Genomic DNA, 25,991 nt, shown 5'->3' on the forward strand with positions numbered 1-25,991 from the left:
TCTGCATTTTCATTGACTTCCAACACTAGTGCCAAGTTGATTTAAAACTGATAAAAAAGGGTCATCCTCGTACCTGTGATGTTACATTGCGCAATAGCAGGCACTCCAGGCACACATTAGCAATGTGAGAGACATATTCTCATATACATATTCCATATTGTAGAACCACACTGTGTTGCTTTACAGTAACCCAAACAGTGCAGCTGGTCCTAAGTGAGTAGATTCTCTTTGTAATAATGTATGCAGTGCAGAGAAATCTGACTTCTATATACAGTAAGTAAGTGTGTGTGGGACAGAGAGAGAGAGAGAAATGCTGAGGTAGAGTGTGTGTGTGTGTGTGTGAGAGAGAGAGAGAGAGAGACAGAGAGAGAGAGAGAGAGCAAGACAGCGAGAGAGCGATGCTCAGTGTGTGTGTGTGTGTGTGTGTGTGTGTGTGTGTGCGCAAGAGAGAGAGAGAGGGAGCGATGCTGAGAGAGCAAGACAGCGAGAGAGCGATGCTGAGAGAGTGTGTGTGTGTGTGTGTGTCTGAGAGAGAGCTAGTCAGTGAGAGAGCGATACTGAGAGAGAGAGTGTGTGTGTGTGTGTGTGTGAGACTGCAAGAGAGAGAGAGAGCGATGCTGAGAGTGTGTGTGCCTGTGTGTCAAACTGTGCCATGTTGGCACTCGGCCCTGATTGCGTTTGTCAAAGGGCAGCTCTGTTGTCATGATGACACAAGAGCCTGCGCTTGTTTTTCACCTCATCCGGTCAGGCTTAGGGCTCATGGAAAAAGTGACTGATATCCCCCCTCACACACACACACACACACACACACACACACACTTCCCCTCAGTGATCACTCTCTCTCTCTCTTTTATGACTACACATGAGTCAGGTTGCCGGCCGGTCGAGGCCCCTTCCCCCTGCCCGTACCTGTCTGGACCTTACTCAGCAGTAGCCCAGAGCGCCGTGACATCAGGAGGCTGACGGGGACAGGTGCATGTCGGGTACTAAAAGCCACTCGCCGACGAGTGGGCCGTGACGTCACGCCTGCGCCCCGGGGGCCGGCCCGAGCGGAAGGACACGCTCACCTGTTGACTCGCTCGCTCGCTCGCGCGCGCTCTCCCGTTGTCTTGGGAGCGAGGGGCCGGGATTAGACGCTGCTTCCTGGAGATTGTTGACAGTGGGGGGGTGGAGGTGGGGGGGTCTGTGGGCAGTGCACGCTGAAAACAGATGACCACATTCCCTCGCAAGGGGCAAACAACTTCTGTCATTTGCAGCTCCCATTACCCCCCCCCCACCCCCCCGTTCTTTTTTTTTTGTCCCTGAGCAATTCAGGATGTACTGTAGCCCCTTCCAGATGAAATATGACAGCAAGCTATTTTAGCTGCTAAACAACACATTTCTAAGTTTCTCTAGAAACCACTGGATTGATAATGCAGAGTAAACTTTAGAACACTCTGGGTATAAGAAAGGCTAGACTTTAGAATACTGTTGTTAACAAGTTCTAGACTTTAGAACACTGAGAAGTTGTGAGAGAAACTGGGTGATTGACAGGCGACTGGGGCAGGTGCAGAGGAGGAGAGGCCTTGTGTTTGTTCATCTGTTTAAAGGTGTGGCCTTGGGTCCAGCTGTGGCAAATATTTGTATATCTGCCCAACTAGAATATGACCAAAATGTTAAGATTAGCCTCCAACTGTTCTGCTTAAGATTAAAAGATAGACCACAGGATGGTAGAGGGATTGAAAAACAGTTAGGTAAATCTAATACAAAAGATGTCTGTACTATGCCACGATTCTTCAATGAATGCGTCTCAATCTAAATGGTGAAAAACAAACTACTCTTTTCACTACTGTTTAGCCAACTTTTAGGCCTTCTTTGAGTGTAATCTCACACAACAGGACCTCCATGCATCTATCACTTTACACCTTGTTTGAAGACTGGAACTGTCGCATGCAAATTCTGTAAGACTGCTATCATCTGTCCATTGGTATTTTACATGCAAATGTGTAGTAGTAGGTGACTAGAGGAATGCACACGTATAGTGTGTCATTTAAGTGATAGTATGTGAGTGTGTGTGTGTGGGGGGGGGGAGAGTCTGGAAAAATGTGTATTTATGCAGAGTTCTTTTTTCTAATGTGTGCATTGTGCAGTGTGTATCTGCTCATGTCAGAGTGTCTATTTGTTCATTTGCCTGCATCATTGTAGTCCATATTCTGGAGAGCATCCAGGTATAGCAGTAATCTTATCAGCACCTGAAAAGAGTCCGCTCCTTGCAGGCAGACCCCCAGCCAGGGGCAACAAATGGAAAACTGGGGGGAAAGCGAGAAGGGAAAAAAACACATGAGCGTGAATGTTTCCACAGTCTCAGCAGTGGCACGCTTGTGTGCCTGGGGTTGTTTAAACATCGGAGACCACAGCACTCGATCTGCACCTCACCCAATGAAGCAGACTTGTGAAGCAAACCAAGGACATCAGTGGTGTGTGTCCCTCTGTGTGTGTGTGTGTGTGTGTGTGTGTATGTGTGTGTCAGATATGAAAGCTACCTTGGGAGTGGCACAGGTGTTAAAGGCATAAACTCCTGGCAAAACAGACTCTAAAGCAAGCAACTGCATAATGACAGCACTGCCAATTCCATGTCGGATCTCATTAACCTTTAGTATGTGGAAGTCTCTCTGTGTGTTTTCTAGCTGTAAAGGCCATTCCATGGGAAATTGGAATGGGAATCTTATAATGTCTGAAAAGATGGAAAATGGAGATATGGAATGGAATTATTCCATTCCAAACTTCTCTGTACGTCTGTGAAACTGACTGAGCATATTACACAAGGACCTACATAATGTGTTTGAGAACACAACTTTCAAAAGATGGACCTTTCCCAACAATTTTTTCATAACTATGCCTACTTGTCATTCATGACAGCAGCTTTAACAAGACAATTTTACATCATGAACAGAGTTATATGCCACCTTAAATATTAGGCTTATCTATTAAGTGCTCTCTCATTGAATGTTTATTTTAAAAGGAATATGTCCCCTGCAATTCAACAATGGACAGCACAAATGTAGTGTGACAGAAGTTACCAGTTGATGCAGCAAAATATCAAGGGAACATATTTAGACACGTTTTCCCTCGTAATTCATCTCGATGAAATTACATTTTAACACTGACTGATGTTATCACGGTTAAGGCTGTCTACAATCTACACTTGTTTGTACGATAAGACGGCAACGTTGCTTTGTATTTCTGACAAAACGACTACGTTATCCAATCCTATCCTATTTGGTTTCACGGACACGTCCTGTTGTTACCATGTAGTAGCCTATTCGTTAACTTCATGGTCTACTCTATATAATGCTAGCATTCGTTGCCATGCTTGGCCGATTATCTGCCTGTCAGTGCCATGGTCTGTGCCCACTGACTGAACTCTGGTTTCGATATCTGCGCAACTCTCTTACGCACAAGTGAGTGCAGTTGAATCTCCATCTCATTGGCTAAGCAAATGCTACGTGTACATCAAGCAGCAACAGGTAGCCGCATGTGTAACTGTTAACATTTCATTCTGGGAATATCTCGTCTTGTGCTCCGCGCACATCAAACTTTTAAAATTACAAATAGTCATCACATTCCCTTGGCTTCTCATCTCTGATCTGTAAATACGCATATTTTATAAGGTAAGGTGATGTTCAATTTTCTTTTTCTTTAAACGTTTTCTTCTATTTCCAGGTTTTATACAATATCATTGTTGGTGCGTGTATATTATGGTACTTGTATTATGACTTTCACAGAAATCATCTTTGGTCACAACGTAAACGTGCTGACGTTTTTTGTTTAAAATCATCTCCGTCCAATTGCTAAGATTTTGGAAAAACATTTCGGTGTACAGTGGTTTAGTTGCTTATAATAAACCGAGTGGCTAACCTGTTTTTAGAAGGGTTAACCTTGAACATGTTATCATGCCCCGTGTGTAGTTAGATTAGGAAGCCCTGCTCTAGCGCTTGCTCCCCATCAACCGCGATAACAATGTCCAGCCAGCGTGTCAGGTGCAGAGACACTCTCATTTGTAAGATGCAATACAGACAGGGAGATTGTAACCACAATATTGCCACGTAGTCCATTTAATAATTGTAATGAAAGTAGCTTCTCCATCTGAACAGTAAACTGAACTGGCTCAAGTAAATAGCTCAAACACATTGTTTAAAAATATTATCTTATTGGAGGATGAATTGTTTCAACCACTGTTCTGAGAAACTTAAAATGGTAGCCTAAATGCAGATTTGAAAATGTGAACTGAAATTGTTCATGAAATTGTCTCATGAAATGTAGGTCTTGATTGTGTCTTTGATTGGCCCTTCCTCCAGTGTGGCCCTTCCCTCAGAATCTCGAGCTTACCGGTGTGGGCGGGTCTGCAGGATGAAGTCCAAAGGGAAGGGGGTCAACAAGCGCAGCAGCCAGCAGGCCTGGAGCGAGTCTGACCCGGACATCAACCCGGAGACGGAGCCCGGCTCCAGCGAGCAGGAGGGCTCCGAGGCGTCCGTCCAGCTGAGGGGCTCCTGGCGGTCCCGCCGGGCGCAGCAGCGCCGGGCCAACGACGACGGCAGCGAGGGCGGCGGCCGAGGGGTGGCCCGGCGACGGCGGCCGCACGGCGGCGCCCGGGAGCGCAACGTCCGGCGCCTGGAGAGCAACGAGCGCGAGCGCCAGCGCATGCACAAGCTCAACAACGCCTTCCAGGCGCTGCGCGAGGCCATCCCGCACGTGCGCACCGACAAGAAGCTCTCCAAGATCGAGACGCTGACGCTGGCCAAGAACTACATCAAGGCCCTGACCACCATCATCCTGGGCATGTCGGGCGGCTGCCGCTCCGGCACCGAGGGCCCGGACGAGGCCAGCGTGAGCGAGGCCTCGCGCCTCCTGGAGTGCTGCCAGAGGCACCTGGAGGAGGACGACGAGGAGAGCCTGTCCAAGTACCTGACTCAGATCCACAGCTTCACCCAGGGCAGCTAGCAGGAGGTCTGAGGGGAGGGGGAGGAGAAGGAGGTGGTGTTTGGGGCAGGGGTGTGTGTGTGTGTGTGGGGGGGGTGCAGTGGGGAGAGAAGGCTGGGATGCTTCAGAAATGGACTGGACAAATGGAAGGACAGTGTCTTGGTCAGTAGTTGAACTGTGGAGGCCAAGAAGTGCACCTCTCCACTCCCCGACCCTCTCAAGCTAGTCTCCTTAGACTTTTTGATCAAGAACTTTGTAAGTCTTGACAAGAGGAGGCAAAAAGACCCTTAAAAAAACATTCCAGCTCTGCTCCCTTGGTGAACTGATCTGAGTCAAGCCATGCAGGAGGACAGACCCAAAGATCCAAACAGGTCCTAAGTAACCACTATAAGACTGGTCCATGATGTGATGTATTGTTAAAACTTCAGTCTCACACCCTGAAAAATTACACTTTAGCAAACATGCGCACACAGTAGCAACCGGATAGACAGCCTCAACAAGACAATATGTCATGTCCTGTGGAGGATTCACCCTGAATGGTAACTGATCATAAAGGACAGAGAACAGACCGATTGAGAATACTCACATTTATTGAGAGGACACTGCCATGGAACAGACACAAACCATGCACATTTTTTTTTTTTTGTTATTGTTCCACAAGTACACTGTACTCTAGTGTTAACCATAGTACAACCTCCCTGTACCACTTTGTTATTTGTAGAAGGAATAAATTAAGATTAAAACGAAGAGAACTACGACACGTCCTCTTCTCTCTGAGGTGCGCACGATATCACAGGTTTAGCTTGGAATGTGTACAGATTTCACAAAACATGGTGCTAATACGTCTCCCCGTGTGTTAAAGGGAGATGAATGAATGGTCACAGCTCGGCTCTGCCTCGTCCGCTGACTTTTGACAGGAGCGCGGTGCGCTCACGCTCGCGGAGTGACCCAGCTTTATCGCGCAGAGGGCCAACTTATCTACTTTGCATTCGCTCAGCAGTTCTGCACAAGTTCAGTGGCTCCGTTTGTTTGGCTTTTTTTATGTGTACGTATTCACAGAAGGAAAAAAAAAGCCCAAGATTCAGTATTTACAGCGGTCACTTCAGATAATGCCCCGACTTCCCATCATGCATTTCAGCTTTAAAAAAAAAAAAAAAACGCTTCACTTTTTCCACATTTCACAATTTTTACAGAAGCTTCATCTGACCTTATACAATGCTCAATAGAACATAGGCCGTCGCAACGCAATGCCCACTCAAATAATAAAACATTTATAGCAAAAAATACATTTATCCTTTTAGAACCCTTTAAAAGCATTTGTGCTACCATTTTTTTCTGGTCCTGATCAATGAAAATAGGTGCCTTTCAATAAGCAACTGGTTTTCGTTTTGAGGAAGTGAGAATATTCCTGAGTGGAGAGAAGGTTTAACAGTGTCTTAACGAGTTAATCATTGCACATGATACATTTAAACAACACATATTTAACATCTTTCACTTTAATATCTATCAGGACCAAAATACCTGGCCACAAAATTTAGATTTCACACACACCCTGAAGTGTGCTACAATTTTAACTGCCATGAATGGATAACTGAACCCTTTCAAAACATCTTCAAACCGCAGCATGAAGATTCATATCTCAAATTCTGCTCACAGCAAGTGCAAGTCATGTTGCAAAGGATACAGAGAGAGAAAGAGGGCCTGTGTCAGTAAAAAGGAAACTAAAGGGAAGACATGAGTTCCAAACCTCAACAAAAACCCCAAAAACTCTCAATTGTCAAGTGCTACATCACGTAACTGCATCTTATCAAACAAAAGCTTTTGCGGCAGTAGTTCTTCACCATAACATGATATTAAATGACCTGACTGAAAGCTGAAATGCTCTTACAGCCAAAAAACACGAAGCTACAGTAGCTAAAAACAGCAGTGTAATGCTTCAGTCACGCAGAGCGGTTGGAGGGGTGTTGACCCTACACTCGTCCACTCTAAGCCTTAGTTTGATCTCTCTTTTCAACCCAGTCATACTGTCTGTGTGTCTTGCATTGCATGACCCCATAATAAACAAAACAAAACAAATGCCCACAAAATCACATTCATGTGAAATAAACACTATCACGATAAGACCAAACTACTCATAAAAGACAATCAGAAAAAAAGAAAAAAAAACTAAACCATCAACGGATCTGTCTGGATGAAGGGCAGGTTTGGAAGGTGACTGATCTGAATGGAGAGGGGAATGAATGGAAGTCGCCTGACCGCGTCAAGCCAGGGAGTAAACGACTTGGATGTGGATGTCCCAGTGAGAAAATAAATATGTTACCAATATAATTAGCTTTTCTCCAGCACACAAGAGAAAATATCCACATGGATGTGTCCAAGTGTGTGTGTGTGTGTGTGTGTGTGTGTGTGTGAAAAATGACTGTTTGTAGCTATCACTAAGTTGTACTTATAATGCTGTTGTGGTAGTGAGAAATGGTCAGCTTCAGTTTGGAAACGAACAGAGTTTGATGCTTTTAAAACTTTAAACCCACCAGGCATACGCACACACACACTCACTCCACGGAGCGGCTAGTGGGGGATGTGTTGGGTGACACCGACAGGGGCACTGGCAGGTGGAGAAGGATGGAGAAGGATGGGTGGAGATGGGTGGAGATGGGTGTCCTGCTACCATGTGCTCGACCCCAGGCTAGCAAGCGTCGAGTGGCGGGGTGCGGAGCGGACGTCTAGCAGCCGACGGCGTCGCCGTTGACCTCGTCCTCCTGGTGGCGCGTGGGCAGCGGGCTGCGCGGGGGCGTCGGCTGGACCAGGCCGTTGTGCGGGGCGGGCAGGCTGATGCGCTGGGCCTCCGTGCAGTTGGCCCTCACCGTGACGTGGTCCCAACCGCCCTGCAGGACACGGACAGAGGGAGACTCACATAAGCCCTTTTTCCATTCAAAAGTGAATTCGCTTAAAGACGATGCGCATCGAAAAGTTAGTGCGACACATGTGCTGGACAATGACTTATATCGCTGTAACGTCGGTTTTGTCGTGATAAGTTAATTCGCTCGCCAGAGGTGGATTAAGGAGAGTTAAAGCGATATAAATGTGATGGAAAGGGTTTGGAGCGATTAGCGATAAGTTACTGTGAAGCCTGTTCAGAATGTTCACAAAGTTAGCGCTAAAATCTGAATTTTGTCTCGCGCATTCAAGACGTTCACCATGGTGGTGTCGTGGTGTACCATTCGCTACCTTTGATAAATTCGAAGTGTTCCATTCGCTACAACTGTTGATGGAAAACCATCTAGCACCGTGGAAAAATGCGCATTAACAGGGCTCGGATGACATAATTTTGATAATTTCGAGTTAATTCGCTTGAAAATCTTATGGAAAAAGGCCAAGAGGCAGTCTCACTCTGAGCTGACTCAGGGAATGTGCGTGTGTGTGTGTGTGTGTGTGTGTGTGTGTGTGTGTGTGTGTGTGTGTGAGTGTGTATACAGTGCTAGCCCAGTGTACAAACAGGTAGTAAGCAAAGCCCTTAAAAGCAGTTTATCTTGATGTGTCTGTGCTGTATGTGTGTGTATTCTGGATTACTGGTTTGACTTGTTATTGTGTATGTAGCTAATTTCAGCCGCTGTGTTTGCTTAGAACTGATGATGTTATGACAGCATGACGGACTACCTTTAGGACGCAGTACCGACGCCAAGATCTGTAGTGTCAAATCTAAACACTCTTCATCATTATCTAGATCAGGCAATAGGAGCCCACTACAGTAATTTCCTGAGTATTAGCCGCATTGTGTATAAGCCACAAGACAGTGTTTTATGCAAGAAACAAAGCCATATTAATACCATATTAACTGCTCCTGTGTATTAACCTCATAGCCGAAGAAATTTAGCAAAATCAACTTTTAAGCCACGGCTAATAGTCGGGAAATTACGATAGTAATACCCAACAAAAGCTACTGGGAGGTTATCAGTGGACATTTGTCCAGCAGGCTGCTGGTTCTCACCCCGATGCCGTAGTCCCACGACTGGCCTTTGGGCTCCATGGGCTGCACGCCCAGCCGTCGGCACACCGTCCCACAGCTCAGGCTGTGGCTGCCCTGCACCTTATCTGCGATGATCCACACCTGCAGCACAGCACAGCAAGCACACTCCATGTTAGGAGTCACGGGCCTGAACTCTTTCAGCAAGTAATGACTATAAACCAAATATTTTACATTAAATGTCAATCTGTGAAACATGCATACAAATGACTGGAAAAGTACTGCCTGAAGAAAATACATTCTCTTTAGTAAATTCTTTTTCACTCTCTTCCACTAAACCAGCGGGTCTGAAAATACCTGCTTTAACAGCTCATTTCCCGGTACAAAGACTGACCTGGTCCAGTGGTCCCACGGAGACTTTGCGCACGTTGTTGGAGATGTGCTCCCATGTGGAGCCTTGAGGGTAGCTGGGGGTCAGGCCGTGTCTGTACCAGAGATTACCTGCATGGAGACAAGAGATAGGGTTATGAGAACATCTCATGTCAGCCATGGTTTAGAGAATAAGAACAGTGGTGTGTGTGTATAAGAGTTTGAACAGTCTCGTCAAAAAGTGGAGTGGGGAAGCATACCGTTCTCATCAACAGCGTAAACCGACGTCCTGCCGACAGACACCTGCTTGAGCTTCTGCTTGGCCGGCGGAGGGATGTGGTACCAGCAGTCACCTGAGGTCAGACAGGTCAACATCATCTACATATAATCTTACACATTCATTCCAGTCACAGCCTGTGGGATTTCAGTCCATTTCTGCACACAATAGCACTAATTAGTTTAAAGTATAGGTGACCCTGCAAGCGAAACCAGTCGCTTTGGTAAAATTCAACATTTTAATCCGTAAGTTTGTTTATTGTGGATTTGCTCAAAACAGCATTGTGCGCAAAGCGACTGATTTCACCTCGCAGGGTCACATATGGTTTCCCTTTAATCAGACAGGACAGTGAAAAGTGACAGGAAGCGTGACGGGGGTGGGATCGGGAAATGACCACAGGTTGGATTTGGACAGTACTGGCTCGATATGATACTAGTATGATGTTGGTCCTCCATTACATAATAAATAGAGGCTAAGATCTTTTGTCACACTTCAATTTTCACATTTCACTAGCTTATTGTTTATAGCCTTGTGTGAAACTTAGACAGCCTTTCCCCCGGAAGCCCCAAAACCCCAGAAGCATGGTCTGTGAAAGTGTAGAGTCATGGTCGGATTCTGACCTGCAGGGTTCTGCGCGGACACGGAGCCCCGGTAGAAGGTGGAGCCGTCGCGGGCGATGGCCCACACCTGGTGGACGCCTCCGATGGAGATGGACTTGAAGGGCTGGTCCGTGCCCACGTGCAGCCAGGACGAGCCCTACGGGGTGCCACAGGGGCCACAAAAGACAGAGTCACGCCACTCTCACACGATAACGAGTCATCATTCTGTCTCTTTCACACTATCGACACTGATCACAGAGAGTCGTGAAAGAGGAGGGAGGGAAGAGATAAAGAGTGACTGAAAGAGGGGAGCGAGTGATAGAGCGAAACAGAGAAAAGAGAAGAGATCCACGAGAGGAAGAGAGATAAAGACCAGAAACGTGGTGAGAGACTCTTCCGTAAAGTGACAACAATCAGTTTCAACATCAGCACCTCCTGCAGTAACTTTGGTACAAGATACACACACTACAGAACTGGTCAATTAACAGGCAATTAGCACCCATTCGTGTCCAAGGCTAACGCTCACTACTTTCTCTAACATGGATATGAATGCAGCATGTAATCTGAGAGACACAGTAAAGGCCCATTCATGCTCAACACGTGGCAATTTACATCCACTTTTTCCTGTGGTATTCCTGTGGCATTGCTCTGTATTGCAACGTTTCATCCGTTTCATCCGTAATCGTAAGCCCCTCAATTTCATGTCAAAGTACAGTTGAAATCAACGGAAAGAACGCTTGAAACACTCGTATCCGTATCCGTATTTTACGTTGAGCATGAATGGGCCTTAAAGGGACACTTCACTGATTAGCATTAAGCTTTGTATCTTTAGAAAACCGGTCATGTTTTTGAATGGTTGTCATTTGAGTGGTTGGTCATTCCCTCAGTTTGCCTTGAGATGGGAGAAATACGGATTTCAATGTTGGACTTCCTGCTTTCAATGATGTAAAAATGATAATTTTACATCATTGAAAGCAGGAAGTCCTATTCATGGGTTTCATTGAAATCCGTATTTCTCCCATCTCAAGGCAAACTGAGGGAATGATGCATGACCATTCAAAAACATGACTGCTTTTCTAAAGATACAAAGCTTAATGCTAATCAGTGAAGTGTCCCTTTAAGGGTGCAGTCAGCAACTCTGCATGATGTTCCCTTTGCTAATGTTTATATTTCATATTTTTTTAGCTTTTGTCCAAAACATTGTACATCATATTTTAATAAAGGACCAAACAAAACACACCAGAAAGGTAGGTATAGGTAGGTAGGTAGGGAATGTGATTAAAAAAAAAAAAATAATTTTAAAAGAAAATTGTAATGGGCTTGAAATTGGGTACGATCGCTGGCTGCACTTTTCATTTGAAGGGATAAAAAATACTACTTTCTCAGACATGGATATTTATGCAGACTTGGCCAGTAACAGGAGGTGAGCCGTGTGAGACTTACAGCTGGGCTTTGGGTGGTGACCCCCAGGCGGCACAGCACGTCCCCCTTGTTGCTGATGGCCCACAGGGGCACCTGCTCCAGGGAGCTCTGGGGCCCGCACGGGAGGATGGTGATGTCACTCAGGGGGATGGGCGGGACTTCCAGCCAGGGCCCAGTGGTTGCCAGTTTACACTTCCTGTTTGGAGAGCAGGGTTAGTTGAACTGGGTAAATAGAGTTTGTCAAGTAGAATGTTAGTGTGTGTGTGTGTGTGTGTGTGTGTGTGTGTGTGTGTGTGTGTGTGTATAGGTCTGTGTGTGTGTGTGTGTGTGTGTGTGTGTGTTTGCATATGCTTTGTCCACACAGCTTCATTGGTGGGATTCCAGCGAATGTGTGTTGAAACACAGCAGTCATAACATATCAGTTTGCATCGTGTGCATGCGTGCTTATGTTCTACCATGACAGACAGAAAGTTGTGTGGCTGAATGAGTGAGAGATTGAGACAGAGAGAGATTGGGTGTAAGTGTGTGTGTGTGTGTGTGTGTGTGTGTGTCTGTTGTGTGAGTGAGTGGACAAGTGCAAGAGAGAGAGAGCTGTGGATATGTTTGTGTAAGTGAGTGAGTGTGTGAGAGCAAGAGAGAGACAGAGAGAAAGAGAGAAAAAGAGTGAGTGAGTGACTGAGTGGACAAGTGCAAGGGAGAGAGATGTGAATATGTGTGTGTGAGTGAGAGAGAGAGAGAGAGAGAGAGAGAGAGAGAGAGTTTGAGAGACAGAGACAGAGAGAAAGAGAGAAAAAGAAAGGGGGATACAGAAAGAGAAGTACCTGGCCCAGCGCCTCCGGCGCACAAAGTCCTTCAAGGTTTTGTGTCCATGGTATGACCTGCATAAGCAAACATCCACTCACGCCGTGTTCACAAGGCAATTACACACAGTCTTTCTCATCCAGCTAAAGAATAACCAGTTCACTCTGACCAAACACCAACAGGAGCACTAGACCCTGTCTCCTGCCATGGCATACATCTAGACATACTGTATAATCAGTCGTATGGAGCAATACATACGCTGGGAAATCCGCCGCATACTGCCAGCCCTCTCTGTCTGTCCCTCCTGAGACACTGTAGTCAGTAGCCCACTCACTCACCTGCAAAAAAAGTCAGTAGTACGACATGATCATCAACATAATACAGTATTACCAAAGAAAGCCTGTTTTATACTGAGACAGAATGTCGCTGTTTGAATTCTTGTTGTCTATGCTTCACATTTGTGAGATACATCCCTTAAAAAGAGTTTTTAAAGAACAAACTACATGTAAGATGTAACTCTAAAGGCAAAATCAACATTCTGACTGACCGGATGAGGACAATGAGTTGAGCTCTACAAATGTAATTGTAGGACAATAAATAAATTCAGATCAAGTGTGTCTGTGTGTCCGTGTGTGTGTGTGTGTGTGTGTGTGTGTGTGTATGTCAGTCTGAAGTGGGTGAAGAGGGCCACTCACCCAGGTCCAGTGGGGGGAGGGGGGCTTGGTGTTGGCCTTGGTGCACTCGTGCAGGCCTGACGCATCACTCCACATGTACCGGTCAGTAGGGAGACCCCTGGAGGACACAGCAAACATTACAGCTGCCATCAGAAAAGAACATAGCACACCAACTCAATGCTGAATCAGTATTGTATCTGATCATGTCTGAAGGGGTGTACTTTATCTAAGACAAAAAAACAACAAAATAAAAACTTGTATACTTGCATACCTACATACATGCATCCTTTCATTGTTAATAAGAAACAATAAGAATAGTTTGAAACATCTAACAAGTCATGAAATAAGGTAAGAGAGAATGTACATCTTGGCAATGACGTTTCTATCGTTTCTGTTAGAAATGACATTTCTAAATGACATTTACACTAGCATGGTGGACTAGTATGGCTCCACAGTGCTGAACAGCAGGGTGTGAACAGTGACGCCACTCTACTTGTTAGTGTATCCGGTGACGGGGTTCCATCGCTGGTTCTCGTAGATGTAGACGCTCTTGACGTCCGTCTGTGTGTGGATGTTGTCGGTGCTGCTGGCAAGCCCTGCGGGGAACGTTCAATACAAACGCAGTTATTTTGGCACAAGCACCGCACAAGCAGTGAGAAAAACAAGCTGAGAGAGCGAGAGAGCGAGAAAGAGAGAAAGAGAGAGTGTGAGAGAGAGAGAGAGTGTGTGAGAGAGAGAGAGAGTGAGAGAGAGAGTGTGTGTGTGTGTGAGAGAGAGAGAGAGAGAGAGAGAGAGATGTCGAGGAGGGGAGGGAGGATGTTACCCTGGAAGAATCCCCCTCCGTAGCCTCCTGTGTAGACCCAGGCGGTGTGGTCGTAGCCGATGCCCCAGACTACACCCAGACTGTTGCACTCGATGATGCGCAGGTGACCCCCCACCTGACGCCAGAACCTGCAGGAGACCCAAAGGCACTCGTGACGAGGAATTATCCACTAGAACAACAATGCAAGAACCCTCAACTACAAAAGAGCACAGCACTTTTTTCACTTAGCATTATTCACTTACCACCACTCAGCATTTTTACTCATTATTAATGCACATATATAGAAATAAACTGCAGACAAAAAAAAGTCTGATTAAAATAATACATACTGACACCAGAACCTACCAGGAAGACACCAGGGATCTACTACACAAATAATGCAAAAGCCTTCAGACATGAAGCTAACACCACTTCTTCTTGTTCACCAATATAATTTTTATGAATAACTCAACACATAATCATATATTATCACCAAAAAGTCACGTAAATAAGCACCCCATAAAGCACATCCACCGCTTTATTCATTGTTATGTATTACGTAATGATGAGAGGCTTACATCTGATCACAGGGCATGGGATAGGGAGAGGCCTCCAGCTCTGGCGTGGGCTCGCTGACGAAGATGTCCCCCTTGCAGGTGACGGACCAGATGGCCTGCTTGGAGGGCGGACCGTGGATCCCTCGGGAGTCGCAGCAGGACACACTGAGGAGGGCCAGCTGCCACAAACAAACAGATGACACATCTCAAACAAAACAAATTATACCCATATATTATTATAATTCAACATATTTAGCTCACACCAAACATGCACACATGTAACAACAAATGAAAGTTAAAACATGATGTTTGTAGCACTAACTTGATCACTCTAGCTTATGGTTTATATGATAAATTTGTATAAGGCCCACTGTTGAATGAATGATAAAAGGTAGAAATCGTAAAGAAATACAGTAGAGTGAATCAGTCCAGTTGGAATGCAATGACTTCCCACTTCTACTATATATTACACAACATCTAGTAATGTACTATCGGTCAACACTACTGTATCTCTGAGCTGAAAGGGATGTCCCTGTTCTGCCCAGGTGCTCTAGTGTCCAGTGTGCGGCGGGTGAGGCGGTCACTCAGTACCCAGTCGTGCATCTCCAGCTCTGTGGGCGCGGCCAGGCGGATGGGCCACCTCTGCTTGGTCCTCTCCGCCGTGTAGATGGCAAAGGTGTGCTTGGCGTCGTTGAGCACGGGCACCAGGATGGTCACCTCGTTGACAAACGCATGCAGATACTGAGGAGAGAGCAGCGTGTATATCGTGTCAGTTTTACAGTGTGGGTGGGGCCCTGTTAGAGTGTAGGTGACCCTCTTTTTAAAAAATTCTGCTCTATACAGCAAATGTGCATTTTACGCTCTCCGTATAAAGTATACCTCGCATTATAGTTACTCTGCTTTGTTCAGTTTATCCTTATTGAAGTTGTGGCATGGTATACATACTTGCATTTACATATACAGTATACTGTATGTTAAATAATATACTGGACATAAATAATATTATTTGCTCATTTCAATACCCAATTCATTTTATTCCAATTAAATTAAAAGGTAGATGAGTTTGGACAGGTGTTAAGTCGGGTGGGTGCGGTCACCTTCTTCTCGTCGTTGAAGGTGTAGTATATGAAGAGGATGCCATCTTTGTTGCCCTCGGCACCAGAGAACTGCTCCAGAGCGAAACGCACGTCCGTCCACTTGTGAGGCTTCCAGTCTCTCCACCACTGCATGGAGCCCTTCTTCACCCACACCGACTGAGGGAGGGAGGGAGGGAGGGAGAGAGGGAGAGACAGTGAGGAAGTGAGAGAGTGAGAGAGAGAGAAAGAGAGAGGGAGAGAGAAAGAGAGATAGAGGGAGAAAGAGAGCGAGAGAGTGAGGAATTAAATAAAGGGATGAAAAAACGAAACAAGGAAGTCCCCTGGGTGAACAGCTGTTTTTCAGCTACAGTAGCTACTGCTACTAATCACTACTACTGTTATGAAGCATGAGAACCATCTGTTCCTGTGGTCAAGCATGACTGAATCTAGAATCTAAAGAATCTCAACTGTCACTTCACCTAGGCTACCACATGAATCAAACTCCAGACATACTCCACAATGTTTCACCTCATCTCTGGATGAGTGGCCTATTGTGGATTGAAATTATTGTATTGTATCATATTGTATTGAATTGTAATTAAATTGTGAATATGATACAGCAAATGCCACTATTAACTTCAATAACGTTCCACATTTAAGTTCCTTTGTGCTTTTAATGGGATTGTTGTAATGTAATGTTTGTTCCAATTGGTATACCCTGCACGGTCTATTCCACTACACAGAGAGAGATAAACATGTGCAGGTGGAGATTCAGTGAAACGCGTGTGGAGTGCTGCGGTCACTATGGTCACTGGGGTCACTACACTGAGCTCCGCTCTTACTCCTCGTCTGCGCCCCCGTGCGTCTCCCGCCTCCTCTGAAGGAGCACTGGCGCTCTACCAGCACAACAGACCACAGAGGAGGCGCGTGGACAAGAAAAGGAATTAGAGAGAAAAGGAATTAGAATGAAATAAATCATATGACATTTCTGCAATTTGACATCCGCTCACAAAGGGTCCACCAGGGTGCAGCAGCGTGTAGTTTCCGCTGGACAACAGTATAGTACCTGTTCGATGGCCTGCTCGTAGTGCCTGAAGTTCTCCATCTCCCTCTTGGACCTCTCGCTGAGCTGCTCAAAGATCTGCTTGCGCCACGCAGCCGACTGCGCAGGCGTGATGGACAAGGACATGGACTGGACAGACGAGTTCATAGCTGAGAGGGGGGCACAAAAGACACAAAAAGCACGTTGCCTGATATTTAGCAGATGCCTATGCCTTTATCTATGGACACCATTAATGGTCATAAGGGCTTCAAGTTTAAGTTCATCTGTGTTATCACAAAATACGCCTCCATCCAGAGGGATAGGTGACAAGAGAGCCTAGCCACTATACACTTCCTACTTCTCAAACTCTGACAGGGTTGGAAGGGTTACAAACCCTTGAAGAGCTGAATTATTTTTCAATGAGCAATACTGTCTAAGAGGCCTTGTGGTAAATGTGAAAATTTGAAACACATCAACTGACAAAAAACAACACACCAAACTGCCGCCTGGATCCTCTAACCAACAATTCCCCCCATCCACACACACACACACACTCACACACACACACACAAACACACACCCACACATCCCTGCACATCTGGGGCTGACCTGTGGCGTTGTTGAACCAGTGCAGCTGGGAGTGTGAGTCCACGTCGCAGCCTCCCCCGCTGACCCAGGCCCAGAGCGGGTGCTCGTCGGGCCCGTACAGCTCCTCCAGGCCCAGGTGGTAGGTGGCCACGGACGACAGGCTGCAGGTGTCGGCGGCCTCCGGCGGCGGCCCCACGGCCAGGTGCGTCTGGGCCTCCTCCAGGTCCACGTTGCTCCACTGGGGGCCCTGCAGGCCGCTGGCCTGGCTGGGGGAGAGCACCAGGGCCGGGGGGGGCTTGACCTCCGCGTCCCCCGCCTCGGCGGACGCCAGCGACACCTCCTCCTCTGGGATGGACGGGCCGGTGGTGGGGGGCCCGTCGCGCCGACCCACCTGGCCCTCGCGGTCCGACACCAGCTCCGAGATGAAGCTATCGCTGGTCACTTTGGGAATGCGGGGCTTGGGGACGTCCGCGTCCACGTCGCTGGTGGACAAAATGGCGGGAGTGGCGGCAGCAGCAGCACCGGCGGCAGCAGCACCGGCGGCGGCAGCGGGAGCTCCTGGGTCCGAGAGGGTTCCTCCCGCTGGGGCTCGCTCCGTGTCTGAGTCCACGTCGCTCAGGACTGACCCCTGGGACTGGAGCCGCACCTCTCCCCCAAAGAAACAGCCGGCACTAAAACACAAACGCATACTGTTGGGCTGTATTTCATGCCTGATGTCTGTTCCCAAACTGTTTACAGCACCCCCCTGTGGACACTACTATATTGCACCACAGTTTAAATATATGTGCTTATTTTGGAGCGGAAGCAGGCAACCTTATCTGCAAAAAGGGTATATGCGGATATGTTTTCCAGTAAAGGTGGTTGCCATCAAATGAAGCCATGTTGATCCTTTATATATGGACACTGCTACCCATACGTTCTCCAGTTACATCACACATAAATCATCCAATATGATGTAACTAAGAGATTAATTCAGTAAAGATTAAATGCTTAGGGTTACTTAAATTATTGAATATTAGAATAAAATTTCTATTACTTAATGAACGTATGTATATGTATAGATATTTCCATACACACTTCACTTTTATCATGCAATACCCAAAACAGTGAGTTTTGTTCAGCATTGCTTTTGATAAATAAGCTATCATTGGCCAGACAGGAGCTGACGTGAGCAGGAGCAGCTCAGCTACGGAGAGACGGAGTGGCCAGATGAGGCGCTGAGGTCATACTGAGTGACCAAGGTGGTCAGTTAGGGATATTTTTTAATTTGTTGTTAGAAGTGCTCTCAAAACCTTAAATGTTTCTATCATTTTGTAAGTCGCTTTGGTTAAAAAGCATCAGCCAAATGTAACATTAGTCAGATTAGGACTTCTGCAGACTGAATTCAGTGGTTTGGGGAGTTGGTACTGAGGTTGACGCGAGGTGAGTGACCTGAGGTGGACTGCGGCGGCCAGCCCGTGAGCTCACCTGTGCATGCTGCCCGTGCTGGCGCTGGAGTGGGAGCGGTCAGTGTCGCGCGGGACGGACACGGCCTTCCACGTCTTCCCGCTCAGCTCGCTGCTCGTCACGCCCTGACGGAAGTACACCGCCCGGTCCTCACAACTGATGCCCCACACCTGACACAGACAGACAGACAGACAGACAGACAGACACACAGACACACACACACACACACACACAAGCAGAAATAAGCCTACAATTAACCAAGCTCTAAAACGTCAAAACACTCTCAAAGTCGCAAAAGGACAAAATCAGGTTCTGAAGTTCAACTCAAAAGTAAAGCCGTTTTTACTGAAAGCGGCCAGATTGTTGTATATTGTAATACAGTCATAGTCAGTACTAATCAGTTGAGATTATTATCTTACATATGTCTATTTTCTGTCCACACATCTACAATTACATCAGCTTCAACCTGCAGGAGTCCACTTTAGACATGTCCATATGAGTGAGAGAGTGTGTGCGTCCGTGCGTGCCTGTGTGTGTGTGTTTGTATGTATGTGTGTGTGTGTGTGTGTGTGTGTGTGTGTGTGGGGCAGGGCTTTACATTGGCAGCGTATGCCGCCACTGCACTGCTGACGGGGTGTGATCATGTCGTACGTCTGTGTGCTAGCAGGACTATCATATTACACGAGAGATCCACACAGAGAGAGAGAGAGAGAGAGAGATGGGAAAGAGATGGATGAGGAGATAGATAGATAGTTAGATAGATACACACATACATACATACATACATACATACATACATACATACATACATAGATAGATAGATAGATTAAATACATAGAATGGATGAATGAATAGATATGGGGTTGACAGAGAGAGAGAGAGAGAGAGAGAGAAGAGAGATTGAGAAAGAGAGAGTGTATGTATGTATGTATGTATGTATGTATGTATGTATGTACATGTATGCATGCATGTGTGTGTGTGTGTGTGTGTGTGTGTGTCTGTGTGCGCGTGTATGAAAGAGTGTGTGTCTGTAACCATTTCTGTGTGTGTGTGTGTGTGTGTGTGTGTGTGCGTGTGTGACGAGGGGCTCCTGCAGTGCTTGCATCTCTGATCTCCTGCACTCAGCAGCAGTGGCTTTTAGAAGGCCTCACCCCCCCAGTAACAGGAGAGCAGCTGTCCCCGTGTGGGCCTGACAGCTGAGCCTCAAATACAACCTCTTCCCAGAACGCAAACGCAACTTCAGCGACCAATCTGCCTCTAAACTCACCCAGAGGTTAGCCGCTCTTTAGGGAGCTCATCCTCCAGTTTCTAAGAAACATGGGAAAACTACCTCAACCCAAGCAGAAAATTAAAAAAGAAAAACCTGACGAAATGTTCCAAAATAAAATACATTTTGAGCAGGCGCACTACACATAAAGCATAGCTTTACCTCAGATCAAGCACTGAATAATAGTATTCAGGCCCTAGTTTCTTGCCGTAGATGTGTGTGTGTGTGTGTGTGTGTGTGTGTGTGTTATGCATTGCTGACATGTGTCCCAGAGTGTAATGTTTCCGAGGTGCCCTCTGACCTGGTCATTGAGGCCCACGTTAATCATCACCATCTCCCCCACCATGCCAATCCAGCCCGAGCCGCAGGGATTATGGGAGTTGACGCCCCTCCTGAACCACACCTGCCGCACAAAACACACAGTTCATCATAATCCCGTCAACGCAGCTCAAAATACACCCCCCCCACCCCCGGCAGAGAATCTGATTCACTGTGCAAAAACTCTGTTGACCCGAGTCAAAGAAAAACAAATCAGCAAGAAGTGAGGAGTCAGGATTTCAGATTCTTAAACTTGGGCTCTATTCATAGTTCATTACTGAAGTTAAATTGTTTAACTGTTTGCTTCCATTACAACATATAGCCAACTGAGCTGGACATGTTAAACTCAACACTTGACCAAATGTCATTCCTTTACCATTTCTCTGAAGTGCAAATAGAATTTATAAATAGGGCCTAGAGTTTCCTTTTCCTTTTTTGAAACAGAAAGTCTGTAACAGAAACTTTTAAGACCAATTTTGAAACAGTCTTCACATAGGGCTGTTAAACACATTGTGTATTAGTTAAGCACACAACTTTGCTGTAATCACAATTCATTTCTTCTTTGTAATGAAGCTATTCATATTGGATACTGATTATAACATATCATGAAACTAATGTAAAGTCAACAAAGAATTCAAAAACAGTTGTTTAATTTGAAATGACATGCCAGTTCTTAATAACAACGATACCAACGAAAATGTTGTCATCTAGTTTATTTTGATACCATGAGATGATGTTTATGTTGTGGTTCTAGTAGGTCTTACTTTGTGATCCTTTGTGATGGCCCACACCACGTTCACCCCCACGGCTACATGTATGGCTCCAACCTCAGGGCTGGGGGAATCCACCACCACCCAAGAGCTCCCTGAACACAACGCACACACGCACACGCACACACACACACACACACACACACGCACACGCACACGCACACGCACACGCACACGCACACGCACACGCACACGCACACGCACACGCACACAAACACAACAGACATAGTATAAAACCCAAATCAATAAGGACGGAAAATGTTACAAAGCAACAAAGCTTAATCAATCAATCAGGCAATCAAATCAAATCAAATCCAATTGATCAGGCAATCAAGATAATTTGGAAAAGATTAGTGAATGGGGAGACTTTTTCTGATGTTAAAATAGATGCAGTGTGTCCACTTCAGAACAGCATTCAAAATCACACAAAATAACTGGAAAGTTGAGCGGTGAACACTGTGTTGGCTGATGTACCATCAGATGAAGGAGATGAGCTGATTGATATTCAGAGAGGGCTATGGAGGAACAGGGAAGGAGGACAGTGCTGAGGCAAACCAGACGAGAGGAGATTAGATGTGACGTGATTTATGGAGACAGCCAGACTGGCCAAGGACGCAGAGGGCTGAGCGACGACGAACCTTTGGGGCAGTCGCGGCCGATGCCTTCTCTGACCAGCAGCTGTCCCTCCCACAGCACGGCCCACACCAAGTCTGCCGGCCCGCAGCTGATCTGAACCACCTCTCCCGGAATGATCACCTCCTCCCACGCGGAACCTTCTGGATTGTCGTGCTGGATTCCATCCCGAAACCATACCTGTGGTGCGAGAGGTATGGAACGCATGTTTGCCAGTTCCCTTCCCAGGATCTCTTCATGTTTAGTTATAAATACAATGAAGACCCAATTAAAAATAATACTCAAGTGTTATTATACATTAATAAATCCGATGAACAATATCCATAATATATATATTTATATGTATATGTATGTAAGTACAGTATGTAGGCATGTATACACATGTGTATTCATGGGTTTCAACAGGTCCCTTTCCACAGGTGTATAGAATTAAGCACCTAAATTATGAATGCAGAATGCATGGTGCTTGATTAGCCCACCTGTGGAAAGGGACCTGATGAAACCCATGAATATGTACATACACTTTTGACCCCCATGTACAAGACTTTACATAAAAATGTCTAGGAGCTATAGTGTTTCTATTAGACATCTTAAAAAGGTACACTATGCAAGATTTTCACCTTTATGAAGCCAATTTGATGGTAAACGAATAGGGTAATTGTTCACCTAGCAAAACCATACAGCATAACCACAATGAGTTGCTATAACAACAGAACCAGCCATGCAATTTCAAGAATAGTTGACTCGAAGACATCTCGTGAGAATCGTGAAGCATTACCTTGTCAGTGGATATACCTCTTTGGAGATAGTTTTTGCCTGTTGTTAATCCTTCACCTCCACAACAAAAGCATTGTGTACTGGGGGAACTTACAACGGCAGAGTAAAATATAAATATATATATTGCAACTCTAGGGGGAGCTCTACAGCTGCCAAAAATAACTGAAACTGCATAGTGTACCTATACTACTAAAGCTCTGGATCTATCAACAGCCTGCTCTAGGTGGACCTTGTGTGTGTGTGTGTTGTTTGGGGGTTTGGGTGTGGCTTGTTTAGGTTTGCGTGGTGCGGTGCGGTGTGGTGGTGGACAGCGAACCTTGCCCTGCAGAGAGACGGCCCAGAGAGAGAGACGGCCGGCTGGCTCCTCGTTGACCTCCCAGCCACCGCAGCTGATGTCGTTAAACGGGTCAGGCAGCGGGCCAGCCTCCTCGGACGGAATCTAGGAGGAAAACAGCACACACACACACACACACACACCCGTGCAAAATAAGATTAAAATTGTTTATGGTCTAAACATTTGAGAGCGCCTCGACCTACCACAGGGAGGGAAAGGGAAACATTCAGGGCTAGAGAAGAACGACCAACAAGTGGACTGGACTCTACACAATGGGGCTCGGGGAGCTTTTTCTTACCTGGGACTGAATGCATGCACGGAGCTACAGATAATGAAATAAGAGTTTCGTTGTAATTAAAAAAAAAAAAATCATGTTTGAATTTCCCCTTGGGGACCAATAAAAGTGCCTATCTATTCTTTTCATTAACCCAGACCAGTATGTGTGTTTGTTTGTGTCTCAGCGCACACCTTGGCCCAGGTGTCCCTGGCTTTGTATCTCCTGTAGCGGAGCCATCGGCGGCGCCGGACGCACGAGTTCCACTTCTTGTCTTTGGTGTAGGTGGCGGGGAAGTCTATGGCGTACGTCCAGCCCTGTAAACAAACAAGCGCAAACATCCAGAGGAGCGTGTGGCTATTCATGTGTCACAGTGTGGTGAGAGATATCGCATGGTAGCGTATGACGTAGGGCTGTAGTCAAGACCACCTTTGTCGAGTCCAAGACAAGTCCAAGACCAGGACCGGTCGAGACCAAGTCAAGACCGAGTCCAAAGAGGTTCAAGTCCAAGACAGACCGAGTCCAAAAGACTCGAGTCCGAGTCAAGACCGAGTCCAGGACAGAAAAAAACAACTTGCATGCATGACAGTATAAAGACAATAATTTTGGGTTATTATTAATTTTGCTGATCTAAATAACAATAGCTTCACTCCAGACAAATACAAGAATGACCAGTATTACAGAGTGTACTCCTACTTCCCTTGAATATTATAACATAATAAAGATGCCTGGACTCGGTCAAGACCAAGAACCATATTTGGCAAGACCAGTGGCCGAGACCGAGACAAGTCCAAGTCAGATACCAGCGAGTCCGAGACAAGTCCGAGACCATAAAAAACCGGACTCGAGTCCGGACTGTACTACAGCCCTGGTATGACGCAATCACTTCCTTGATATCACATCATGTCCATTGGTGAGAGATATCACATGGTAGCGTATGACACAATCACTGAACCTTGATATCACATCATGTTCATTGGTTAGAGATATCACATGGTAGTGTATGACGCAATCACTTCCTTGATATCACATCAGGTGTCCAGTCACAACTTAAAAACCTTTTGTACTGACATAGGCCGCGTTTCCCAGATTCGTTAAGAAGCTCTTAAGTGCTAAGAACTTCTTATGAGCGCTCCTAAGAAGTTCTGAGCACTTAACAGAATCTTAACGAATCTGGGAAACGCGGCCATAAGCTATAAGCGTGATGTGGGTATGTCTTGATTTTTTAAGAATTACACCCAAACCCAGGAAGGCAGGACTTAAATGATCACACAAGTCATTAAGGGTAAAATTCTTAACTGTGTAACTTAACTGTGTAACTTACCCCTTTGTCAGTGGGCTCTCCACCAATGTTCTCGTCCGCATACCAGTCGGCTTCCCACTCCCAGTTTTCCGAGGGCAGCTGGAAACCATCCAGAGGCTGGTGCTGGAGCCCGGTGATATCACTCCACTGCCAGCGGTCGCTTGGCAACAGACGATCGGAGAATCCATCCACAGGGTTCCACCTCTGCATATCACAACAAACTCACCCTTATCTGATGCCATATCCAAAAGCCAACTAATTATTTGTGTTTTGAAGACTAGGAAAAGTAAAAGAGGCTTATATTTGGGTTTTGATATTGTTTCGTGGGAAGTTGACATGAAGTGTGCGTAATGTGGCCTGTCTTATCAATGGCCCAAACCCCATAACATCTGCTCTCCATGAGTACACAGTCTGTGTGGGTGGATGAATGAGTGAAGTGGCTGTGCAGGTGTGGCGCTGCTGCGGCACACACCTGGTTCTCATAGGTCTCCTCCTGATAGCGGATGGGCAGGTCGCTGGCGTGGACGTTCAGGTAGATGTTGTGGTCGCAGGCGATACCCCAGCAGCACTGACGCACGGCTGTGGCGCGCTTGAACTCCAGGTGCGCGTCGCGGCACTGTTCCCACTGCTGACCCGCTGTGGACAGGCTGTACACGCGGCCGTAAACGTCCACGGCCCACAGGAGGGAGCTAGGCATGGTGAAAGCCTGCAGTAGGGAGTAGGGACACAGACGTATGGAACCACCACTTTCCAAGACCACTATGGTTCTGTTCGCAGCACCTCTCTGAGATACCCTGATGCCGGTTGAAAGTAGGCATAACGGCGACCCTGGCGTGGTAGGCTATTACGCGCCATCATCGGGTACACTCAGATTCACTGATCTAAAGAGATTTCAAGACTGATGTAGGCTATTAGGGAGCGTTGAGGAAGCGGAGACAAGGCAGCTGCATGACATGTACAGTAGGCCCGCTTTCTAGGCTACTGCAATCGCACATTACTGCATGGTGTGCGGAACCTGTCTTTGCGCTACAAAATCAAAAGCAACAGAGACTTCCTGCTAGAGTCCACGATTAACTTGTTACGCTGCTGCAGGGATAGGCTAGTGGCGCGCTATAAAGGGAGCTATAGCCTACTATTTTAGCCATGCGTATAGGCTACTCAAAGCAAAATACATTGAATTGCCAACCCTGTTAAGATATGTATTAGCTTATCTATATGGTGGTTGCCAAGGCAGTAAGTAAGGTCACACATGTTTCGCCAGGCCCTCCAGAATGAATGGCAAAATGCAAACACTACACCAGTGATTGACTACAAGGCGGCTATTTGCTGTCAATGATTACACAAGAGTCATGAACTGTCATCGGTGAAATCAGATAATAACAAAAATCACAATGACACCCACAACACCGTCCTCAAATCTGAACATTGGAATGATTCGCCAATGGTTATTATTAAATGAATGACCCAACAAGCTGGCTAGCAAGCAAATGGACATACAGGGAGGTAAACATCAGATTGACGTAGCTAAGCCGCCGCCGATGGCTAAGCAGACGGCTACTGCGTAATAAAAAATGGTACGTACCTTTCACTCCTCCCTGTCATAGGCCACGAAACGTTCAGTTGAAGTGTGGGAGACAAATCACTGAACCTGACAGATGCATTTTCCGATTGCTGTTATCCTTCTCGCACTGCTAGCATCCCATCTGACCTAAACACCTAATCCGAAACAGGAAGTGGTT

At 46.3% G+C, this 25,991-nt stretch overlaps 2 protein-coding genes across 3 annotated transcripts; one reads left to right on the top strand and one right to left on the bottom strand.

Annotated features, from left to right (window-relative positions):
* Positions 1–3,531: 3,531 nt before the first annotated feature.
* On the top strand, positions 3,532–4,982 carry bhlha15 (basic helix-loop-helix family, member a15). Of its 2 annotated transcripts, none has more exons than XM_062526601.1 (2): positions 3,532–3,650; positions 4,303–4,982. In XM_062526601.1, the coding sequence occupies exon 2, from the start codon at positions 4,390–4,392 to the stop codon at positions 4,978–4,980; it is 591 nt and encodes a 196-aa protein (XP_062382585.1). In that variant the 5' UTR covers positions 3,532–3,650; positions 4,303–4,389; the 3' UTR covers positions 4,981–4,982. The 2 variants fall into 2 exon arrangements, with proteins under 2 accessions (XP_062382585.1, XP_062382584.1); XM_062526600.1 differs by having other exon boundaries at positions 3,538–3,650; positions 4,338–4,982.
* A 559-nt stretch (positions 4,983–5,541) lies between these two features.
* tecpr1a (tectonin beta-propeller repeat containing 1a) lies at positions 5,542–25,974 on the bottom strand. The gene is made up of 25 exons (XM_062526195.1): positions 25,835–25,974; positions 24,725–24,958; positions 24,274–24,456; positions 23,144–23,266; positions 22,658–22,780; positions 21,570–21,744; positions 20,926–21,026; positions 20,145–20,246; positions 18,598–18,746; positions 17,152–17,801; positions 16,567–16,712; positions 15,522–15,677; positions 15,016–15,165; positions 14,446–14,603; positions 13,889–14,016; positions 13,559–13,661; positions 13,087–13,183; positions 12,650–12,729; positions 12,412–12,468; positions 11,612–11,786; positions 10,190–10,325; positions 9,553–9,645; positions 9,318–9,424; positions 8,948–9,067; positions 5,542–7,844 (listed from the first exon to the last, which is right to left on the bottom strand). The coding sequence occupies exons 2-25, from the start codon at positions 24,947–24,949 to the stop codon at positions 7,683–7,685; spliced, it is 3,699 nt and encodes a 1,232-aa protein (XP_062382179.1). The 5' UTR covers positions 24,950–24,958; positions 25,835–25,974; the 3' UTR covers positions 5,542–7,682.
* Between the last annotated feature and the right edge of the window lie 17 nt (positions 25,975–25,991).

Source organism: Sardina pilchardus, chromosome 22 (assembly GCF_963854185.1).
Source record: "Sardina pilchardus chromosome 22, fSarPil1.1, whole genome shotgun sequence".
NCBI classification, from domain to species: domain Eukaryota; kingdom Metazoa; phylum Chordata; class Actinopteri; order Clupeiformes; family Clupeidae; genus Sardina; species Sardina pilchardus.

Bases quoted from the DNA above. Each gene is read 5' to 3' on its own strand.
- bhlha15 (XM_062526601.1), top strand. From the start codon at position 4,390: ATGAAGTCCAAAGGGAAGGGGGTCAACAAGCGCAGCAGCCAGCAGGCC.
- tecpr1a (XM_062526195.1), bottom strand. From the start codon at position 24,949: ATGCCTAGCTCCCTCCTGTGGGCCGTGGACGTTTACGGCCGCGTGTAC. The intron at 21,745-22,657 runs GTTCGCTGTCCA...CTCGCACCACAG, and splicing joins CCGTCTCTCTGCAGGGCAAG to GTATGGTTTCGGGATGGAAT. The intron at 16,713-17,151 runs GTCAGCCCCAGA...CCCCCCTCTCAG, and splicing joins CTGGTTCAACAACGCCACAG to CTATGAACTCGTCTGTCCAG.